Here is a 9,965-nt window from a genome sequence, read left to right on the forward strand (position 1 = left end):
TATATATATATATATATATATATATATATATATATGAAACACAAAATTTGGATGCACATGTAATATTTTTGCATTAGCATGAGGATGGAAATCCACTCACGTCACACCCATTGACTCCAAGGTGGCTCCACTTCTTAAGGTCAACATCTCCATCCGGACACACTATGAAATTGACACCTGGCAACATCCCAGAAATTTCACTTCACCCCCATGGTATCTTCATTGCACACCCAACTCCCACCCCCAGGCACCGCCGGCGCAAACGCTCCACCAACTGACACGTGGAATCATTAACATTCGGGTACACTTACACATAGAAATCGTGAGAGCTGCATGCTGCCACGTGGAAAGCCAATGTCCGTCCAATCATTTTACAATTTATATAAATCAGAATCGATAGCTGCACTGAAGCATTAATGGCGGCTCTCCTGCAGCCCAATGAGAAGAGCAGCTACTTCTCCTCTCTTCATTTCGCAGAATTATTATCACCGCCGGCGATCGCCGGCGGCGAGCCTTCCGATTTCGACGCCTGTCAGTATTTCGATGGAGCGTTGGAAGCTCCGATGCTTCGAATGATGGAGAGCGGCGATTTATATGAGTGTCAGATGTACGTACGTTCAAGATGTGATTTTTATTTATTTATTTTGCAGTTATTTTTCCGTGGAAATATAATTGATTTGTTTATGTAATTAAATTAGTTATTTCAAAAGGTTTTTTTTTTTTGCATTTAAAGTATATTTTGGTGGATGTAGATAATTTGGTTAGTTTGGGTCATGTTTGGTGATTATGTAATTAAATCATGAAATTATAGATTCATATGTTATTATGAAATTTATACATGCAAAATATATAAAGTCTTAATATCATATAAAAAATATCATTTTTATTACTTTTTTTTAAATGTAAAATACATCTATTCATATATGGTTTAAAGGTGTTAAGAAAGTAGATGTAAAATTAAGGTAGTATATATGTAAATATATAAGAATTATGTGATATAAATGCAAATTTCCCTTATTGTTATTATGCTTATGAATATGAAGTAATAGCTAGTTCTCATATATAAAAGATATACTTAATCATTTTATGTGATTTGGGTGTATGTATTTTTCTTTGGGGCATTTACATGCATATCAACCAAATCCTATGTATTTGCACATCCAACATCTAGTATTTACTTCTTAACATTTACACCACCCAAATCATTCAATTGGAAGTTTAGGTATTAGATATGTAAATACATATGTGTATGTATGTAAATCATTATTTATGTTTGTGGCCATTTATATTGGGGTTTGTAATATGAAGGGAATATGAGGAGGTGAAGAGAAGGAAGGCAGAAGCTGGTTGTAGGATTGGGTTCAGGACAAAGTCTGAGGTGGAGGTATTGGATGATGGATTCAAGTGGAGGAAATATGGGAAGAAAGCTGTGAAGAATAGCCCAAATCCAAGGTATGCATTCCTAATTAGGGTGCTAATTAATATATGTTTTTAAGCTAATTTTAGTGATTATATATAGAGCAAATTTAATCACAACGACCTCGTGGGACCCACTAGGTCTATAATAAGATTTTAATTCGATCAAAATTTATTTTTTAAGTTATGTGATTTTTTTGAATTAATTAATATTGAAAATTTATTGATTATAGAAAACTATTCTAATTTAATTTAAATCGATTCAATTTTTTCCAAGCCATCTCATTACTAAAAGGTGAATTGAAGTTTATGAATGGAATTTAAAATAAATGGCAATTATTTTGCATGTTTATCTAATAAGGACTAACTATAATTAATAATTGTTGAATCGAATTTTTTTCTTGGACCACAACTCAAGGGATTAGATCGCTAGAAAGGAAGGAGAGAGAGAGAGAGAGAGAGAGAGAGAGAGAGAGAGAGAGAAGTGCGATATGTTTGGCCTTCATATTTATAATAAAGAGAGTGCAATGAAGGAAAATTGCATCTCTAACTTTGCTTTCAAAAGGGTTATATGGATTATTTTGGGTATTTTACAGAAGTGGGCTAATGGCTCGGCTATCTTTAGCTAGGCTAATTCAGGTTGCTGGTCGCTCAGACTTCTGTTCGTATAGACTTCTCATCATCCGGACTTTTAACATTTAGGCTGGTTTGATCGGTCATTCAGGCTGTCGGCCAGTCCTCTAGGCTTAGTCGGTCATCCAGGCTAGATAGTCCCCTTGAGAGATTCAGTTTGACTCATTTTTGCTATACAATAATAATACAACCGAGTTAATGAATCTAACCTTAGGCAAATTTGAATCGTCTAAGTATCAAATACATAAATTGACAAGATTATTAGAGCCATTTAGGATCACCTTTTTATATTTTTAATTTTTTTTTATAATTTTATTTGAATAAATCGATGCATGCCATGTATGATAGTGGTCGCAAGTGGAACGAACAACAACTAGCAAGCAATGGTCTGTGGTGATCATAGTTATTTTGAAGAGCACTCAAAGCTTCTGATTGTTATCATGTAAATTGAAAAAATTAATTTCTTTCAGAAGCAAAAAAATAAATATACGGGCTCTTACATCGTCTTCAGTTACACCCAAAAGTTGTTGTTGGCAATAGTTGGATGTTGAAGAAGAAGGCTCCTACCTTTCATCTAAATCATGTCGTTTTGGCTGCGAAGAAATTAGTGTATAAACATTTGTTTTATTTGTTCAGAAGATCTTAAATTCTCGTATCTTATGAAAAGAGAGCGTAGAGAATAGGTGAGTCATGATTATTGTTGCGCGCCGAAAACTTTATAGTAGTAGTGTGATTAATTACTGTCTAAGTGTTGCACGAAGATCCAACACATGCACAACTAATTGAAGAGTAGTAAGAGAAGACAACTGAATTTTTTACATGGAAAAACTTGAAAAGGGAAAAAATGATACAACTTTTTTTCCATATAAAAATTTGAAGAGTAGTAAGAGAAGACACCCAATCACAGTAATCCACTATAAGTGTGCATATAAGTACAATTATACACCTTTTTTTTTTTCACAACTGAGAGAGCAGGGTTACAACTTTATACTAATTACAATGTTTGTTTGTATACAGTATAAAAAAAACTTCAAAAGTCTAGAGAAGTCATCGTATTCTGAGTGTAACGATCGTAAACAATTGTTATCATGAGTTATCGTCAATCTTCAATAGAGTATTATCATATGTGCATGTAAGTACAATTATACACCTTATTTTTTCACAACTAAGAAAGCAGGGTTACAACTTTATACTAATTACAATGCTTGTTTGTATACAGTATAGAAAAAACTTCAAAAATCTAAAGAAGTCATTGTATTCTAAATTTAACGATCGTAAACAATTGTCATCATGAGTTATCGTCAATCTTCAATAGAGTATTATGTGTCACGACATATTTGGGATATAACATTAGCAAGCAGATTTTGCCAACAGCGGCGAGCATTGGCTGTCGGCTGTAGTTGACAGTGGACAGCGTCCGGTGAACGCGCGGTTGTCAATGGTGGTCGGTAATTATGGAGACTAAAAGTTATCATCGGGTTTTCTGACCAGAATAACACTAGAATTGAACTTATTTTCCTCCTCCCCTCAATTGAAGAGGGAGGTTCTATTTATAACTTTTAGGAAAATGACATTTTGATCCTTTGGTGAATAACTTTTCCAATCGCTTGATCGGACGACTCACATTGACCCCCTTGATCATATTGAACTTTTAATGATTTGAGTGCATTAATATTCTAGAAAATGAACGAGCTTAGGCTCTTTGGATTCCACTTGTCGAGATGGTTGATTTTTCTATGAATATGTCAAATTTAAAGTTCATGTAACCATTCAATTAATAATCTAAATTCCTCCAAAGGTGCTTACATGGCATAATCTAGGTTTGATTGAACTTAGATTAAACCAATTATGGTATTATCTAAACGACCAGTTTGACTATAAAATTGCTGAAATTGAGGTCCCGTGTGATCTTTAATTTGAATTCAGAATGTTTTTTTGATAAAAAATACCTCGAGTTTCATGTCAAATGATAAACTTTATGACTGACTTATTAGTTGGCCCCTATTTTTGGGTTATGTTATTTATGTCGTTTGAACATAAAGACATTCTAAAAAGTTCGTATCTCAATGAGAATTTTGTCGTTCTGGGTACTCCATGAAATTTGAATCAAGTTGTTGACGTTATGGTGCACAAAGGCAGAGTAGTTGTGGTTTGAAGGTGATGGTGGCTGTCGAACAACATTGCTCCAGTGGTGGTAGTGGTTATAGAGCAATGATAGGGATTTAGAGGTGTATTCAAGTATACACGGGCTCATATGTGTGGTCGTAAAAACAAAGGAGAGTGGTTATGCATGAAGGTACGAACGCAGGCACATATTATACGACTCATACAGGGACAAGCTGGTGCAAGCAGGCATGTGCTTGTACTTGTGATAGCTTGTGCTGGAGTTGTGGAGAGTACCGAGCCGGGCTAGGTTAGTGGAGCGCGGGCGTGAGTGGTTGAGTGCGCTGACCAACCTAGGTCAACTCGAGTCATGAGTGAAGGGTGGTTGCATAGGCTACCCGTGTCGAGTTATGTTGATTCATAAGCAGTGGATGGTTGAACGGGCTATCTAGGCAGTATTAGATTAAGTCATTAGTGATGGGCGGTTGTGCATGCTGCCTCGGTCGGATTGAGCCAAGTATTGAAATTTAACTTATTCTCCTCCCTCATTTGAAGATAAGGATTCTATTTATAGCCTCTGGGAGATTGATATTTTGGTAATTTGACAAATAACTTCCCTAACAATTAGTTGATCATACATCCCAAATTGACCACCCTTGATCACATGAGTTTTTTTAAAGGTTTAAGGGCTTTAATGACCTCAGAATTAAACAAACTTGGGCTCGTTCGATTCTTGTCACCGAGATGCTTGGTTGACTATAAATATGTCAAAATTGAAGTTCATTAGATCATTAAATTGACGATACAAAATTACCAAATGTGCCTTAATAGTTTAATCTGGGTTTGATTGGACTCAGAGTGAACCAATTTCGGTATCATCTGATTCGTCTTATTAAGACTATTAGTTCGACTATAAACATACTGAAATCGATAACTTAGAAGTTCTTTAATTTGAATCTAGAACATTATATCTTGAGATTCATGTCAAATAAGAAAACTTCTTAACAACTCATCAATAATAATAATAACAATAATAATAATAAAACACTTCTCTATTTTTAATGATTCCATGGCAAATTTAAGGCCAAACGAAAAAAGTCTTATATTTCATAAATAAATTTCAGTTTCTAATTATTGAATCCAAAGTTTTTCATGGAGCCTCAGAGAGCCTTCCCTTAGGATTGAGAGACATCAAGTTCAATTAAATCATATATAGTATAAAAGCATAGATTTTCTGAGTAAAGTATAAAAACACTTCTAGGAAAAGCTTGGTATAGAAGTGGTAGTTTCTTTGGGAGAAAAACAATAAGATTTGATTTATTTTTTCATGGCCTCCTATTTTTTTGTATATTTAGGTCCAAACAAAATTCTCAATGAATGAATAGATGTTAATTTATATGGCTTATTATGAGGTAGTATGGTTGTCCAACCACCTTAGCCCTTGAAATAATTTCTTATGTGTGATATGTCAAACTGATTTAGATTTGTCGTCTAGCTACGAGCGGCTATGCTGGTCTACTTTCATCCTCTAGGCATGAGAGTTTGAGCTAGCTCTCATCATTTGACGACCTACCTAATTTCACTTGTCGGTCCTCGATATTTGAGTTCAAGTTTGTATCAAACAAATTCTTGGATCTAACTTGGGTTTTACGTGCAACATATATATTGTTTGACAAGACTGAGTTGAGGCATTCACTAGTATCGATGTTCTCATATCTTTTCTATGAAGCCAAAAAGAATATGAAATAAAGACGAATAACATCCCGAGTTATCTTAGATTCATTTCTCAGAAAATAAACTTCATCACTAGAATTTACCTCACCCACACATTATGAATCTTATCACAAAAGAAGAGTTCAAGTTTAATTTTTCTACTCATTCACTTCTAGAGTAGACATCATATGTTAGTTACGAATATTGTCGCGAAGGGGACATTCAAACTCAGATGATGTAACTATCATGCATAACAACAAAGAAGAACAAATGATCTAATTCAGCACATCCAATTTGTATATGTTTAGAACCATGGGAAAATTTAAGAGGGCTCTTGCATTTAAATATATATAGTTATATTTTTGCTCCTAGCAAGTCAAAAAAAAAGCACACATTTCTTTCATTTACATATCTCACTTCGAAGCTTTATATATATATATATATATATATATAGTGAAATTATAGATTCGATTGTAATGTATATAAATATGAAATTTTAGTACAGTAGGATTTACGCCGTCGTCCGCACGCCCATCATCCAGGACTTAATATTTTCCTCCACAAAATCTAAAAACCAAAATTGATGATTTTCCTCATCAAATATATTGATGATGTATGGCTGCAGGAACTACTACAGATGCTCGAGCACAGGCTGCGAGGTCAAAAAGAGAGTCGAGAGAGATCGCAGCGATTCAAACTACGTGATAACCATATACGAAGGGACTCATAATCATATGAGTCCAGATTGCAGGCCATACACCACTGATTTTCCTCAACCTGCCATTAGCTCCCATTCATTCCTGAAACCAACACCATGAACTCTGTATTCCATCCCATCAAACAAACAATTCACCATTATCTGTTTTTATTTTGTTCATTATGTAACCATCTTCATTTGGGGCAGTTAGTTAACATGCATGCCCCATAATTTTTATGTATTTACATGCTTAGCGCCTATACCTTTTTTGTTTTTTACATTTATATCATGTTGGGTCTTTGGTATCACAACAAAAATATCACTATTTCAACTTTTAAAGAGTGGAATTTGTATTTTTATGTAAGATGGTTTATTTATGTAAAAATTGAATGTTAGGTGGTGAGATATATAAATACATAGAAATAAAGGGCATGTAAGTAAATCTTACTTTTTATTTTAGTTTTTTTTATTTATTTTTTAATGTTTTTCCTTCTTTTATATTAATATCCAATATTAGCATAAACAAAATATTTGTATGTAATTTAGAAAATAATAGAAAATAGAATTTGCCAAAGAGATTTGAACAAATGTTTTTTTTTTTTTTTTATTAACAAGTCACCATTCAACACTAGTTCATTATTGTGATTCACATGTCTTCTTCTTACAAGTACCAAAAAATTTCATGTTTCATCACCAAAATATAAAAAAAAAAGAGAAACATTTTTCTCATAATTTGTTGAAACAAGACAAATGACATCAAACTAATTTGACTTATTTTACTTATATTTTTCTTTTTCTAGAGCCCCACATTTGTGCTCTTTGATCCACACTCCCACATAAAATTTTGAAAAAATAATAATAAAACTGAGAACAATTGTCGATCATTCCAACGGTAAAAAGACGGTATCAAAACCAAAGCAGATAGAAAAATATCCTAAACATACTATTAATTGATTACTTGTCTAAAAACCACACGATCTATCTTAATCGTGTTGACAAGTAGCAAGAATGCAAATGTATTGAGATCTGAAACATCCGATCGATTGACCTAGCAGAGAGAAAATATTTTTTATGTATGAGAAAAACTACAGAGAGCAGCTTTCTTAACAAAACAAACATTTGAGAAACATGGATGCAAAGGTTAGAGTGGGATAAATTCAGACCTTGCATGAGCAATTGAGGACAAAAATTGTCAAGCATAACACCAAATATCAAAAGCAAGCTAATAAATCCAAGAAAATTATGGTCTTCTGGTGTGGAGAAGATTGAAGAAGAGTAGATTTCCTATAGGAGCATTTGAAAAGCTCAAGCTTAGAGCTGGCAACCCAACTTAATGATGCCTCTTATTTTGACAGCCCCTATCTTGGGAAAACTTTTGATAATTTATGCCACAAACTTAGATGACTCTCTCGGAGACCTGTTAGCTCAGGATTATTAAGAAGATCAATGATAATGCATACAAGATTGATCTGCTAAGAAACAACAATATTTTTGCTACCTTTAACGTCAATGTCTTGTTGCCATATTACGAGAATACAAAAGATTCTAAAGAAGAGGGTGAAGCCCCTTCTATCTATGGAGAGTGACAAGTAAAAGTCCCATGCTCTGAAAGATGGTATTATCCCAACTTGAGACAAACCTTCATGGGAATAAGATTTACCATCCCACGATAGTTGTAGCAGAAGAATTCCCGCCTATTGGGTTGTGATAGGCCCTATTTGCCTCATTTTAATTTATAATTAGGGTTTAATTTCTAATCCTAATATAAGTATGTTATTTTAGAACCCGTTGGACAATTTTATGTTTTTGATTTGTGCATTTGAGAGGTTGTTTTCTCTAATTTAGGCCCCAAGGAGGGACATCATTTTTTATGTGTGCAAGTGGTGTTTGTAACTTTTGGACTAAGTGTTGAATCTCCCCTGGTTTATGTGCCTAAATGGTATCGTTGTTTGTCGTGCTAACTGTTAGTTCTCCCAGTAGAACTCTTGCTTTCCCTTCCAAACTCCATTAACTCCATATATTCTCTTATGTAGCCATTCCACAACACCAAGCCACTAAATCCAATCCTCAAACACCTTTCTAAGGATCCGGAATGGCATGAGAGAGAGAGAGAGACAGACAGAAAGACTTCCACAATTTTATTTTGCCCTCTTTTCAATCACATGTGCGTGCACGCGTCTGCGTAGGTATGCGCACATATGTATCCGTGTGTGTGCGTGCATATATATATATATATATATATATATATAATAACAAGAGATATATATATCATAATAGCTTCATGTCGTCGTCGTCGTCGTCCCGCCGCTCTGCTAGGGTTCCGCCCTATGGCGAACCCTTTCTTCGATCTGCCCCCGATCGCCATTGCTTTGGCGGCGTCGATTGCATCAGAGAAGGCGCGCACTCTGTGTCGTCCACCGACGCTCGCTAGCTCACTCCCCTGCGCTTGTCTTCTCTGCGACGTTCCTTCGCGCCAGTAACACAGGGCTTGTCTGTGCCGATCGATAGAAACTGCGGCGTGTCGATCGACTGCGTCTGTGCCGATCGATAGAAATGGCATCAGGGCGTTCCTACGACGCTGCCCTCGCCAGTGATAACCCCGTCTCCGACCCTCTTTCCAATATGTTTCCGCAACGATACCATGACAATTTTGCCCTTGGCATTGAAACTGGATTTCTCAAAAAAGCTTCCCGTAAAAACGGCAAACCTGCAATCTTTCTTACTGAGGCAGAAATCTCCACCCTAGCTGTGCCCTGTCGACTGTTCTTAGTAGGTAAGTTTCTTTATGGAAACCCTAAACTTGAACTAATTCGAAAGGACTTTGAACAAATGAAGCTGAAAGGGGGTTGGAAGATCAATAAATTGGATGGTCGCCACATTCTGATTCAATTATCAAATGATGAAGACTACACCCATTTGTTTGCGAGAAGACTTCTTCGAATAGAAAACCAGGTGATGAAAGTTTTAAAATGGACGGTGGATTTTGACCCCATACTGAACCTCCTATCATTCCTGTTTGGCTCCGCTTCCCAGGTCTGAAGATCCACCTTTTTTATCAAGAGCTTCTCTTCGCTTTAGCGATGGTATACGGTAAACCCCTCAAAACTGACACGCCTACAGTGAATCTAACTCGACCTTCAGAAGCCAGAATTTTGATAGAAAGGGATAATACTTTACCTTTTCCGGGAGAAATATGGATTGGCACACAACATCAGGGATTTTGGCAACAAGCAGAACTTGAACAAATACCACTTTATTGTACTCATTGCCCTGTATGTTTGGACATTCTTCTTCTCAATGTTCTCAGTTGCATCCAAACTTAAAACTTAAAACCTTCAAGTAAAAACGCTTCTGGATCTGCCCCACCTCATACATGTCCCTCCTCCGCTCCTGAGTGCATTCC

The 9,965-nt window shown here is 35.5% G+C and overlaps 2 protein-coding genes across 2 annotated transcripts in view; one reads left to right on the plus strand and one right to left on the minus strand.

Annotated features, from left to right (window-relative positions):
• The first annotated feature begins 416 nt into the window (after positions 1–416).
• On the plus strand, positions 417–6,846 carry LOC110032763 (probable WRKY transcription factor 75). Its single transcript, XM_020736511.1, has 3 exons — positions 417–607; positions 1,309–1,452; positions 6,491–6,846. Exons 1-3 carry the CDS (start codon positions 417–419, stop codon positions 6,681–6,683), a joined length of 528 nt encoding a protein of 175 aa, XP_020592170.1. The 3' UTR covers positions 6,684–6,846.
• Positions 6,847–7,328: 482 nt separating this feature from the next.
• The window catches only part of LOC110032759 (glutamic acid-rich protein-like), a 40,658-nt gene continuing 38,021 nt past the window's right edge, over positions 7,329–9,965 (minus strand). The window contains exon 10 of the mRNA XM_020736507.1: positions 7,329–7,610. The gene's annotated coding sequence lies outside the window, so the exon portion shown is untranslated. The remainder of the gene's footprint in view (positions 7,611–9,965) is intronic.

This window comes from Phalaenopsis equestris, unplaced genomic scaffold (assembly GCF_001263595.1).
Source record: "Phalaenopsis equestris unplaced genomic scaffold, ASM126359v1 Scaffold001021, whole genome shotgun sequence".
Lineage (NCBI taxonomy): Eukaryota > Viridiplantae > Streptophyta > Magnoliopsida > Asparagales > Orchidaceae > Phalaenopsis > Phalaenopsis equestris.

Bases quoted from the DNA above. Each gene is read 5' to 3' on its own strand.
- LOC110032763 (XM_020736511.1), top strand. From the start codon at position 417: ATGGCGGCTCTCCTGCAGCCCAATGAGAAGAGCAGCTACTTCTCCTCT. The intron at 608-1,308 runs GTACGTACGTTC...TGTAATATGAAG, and splicing joins GATTTATATGAGTGTCAGAT to GGAATATGAGGAGGTGAAGA. The intron at 1,453-6,490 runs GTATGCATTCCT...GTATGGCTGCAG, and splicing joins AAGAATAGCCCAAATCCAAG to GAACTACTACAGATGCTCGA.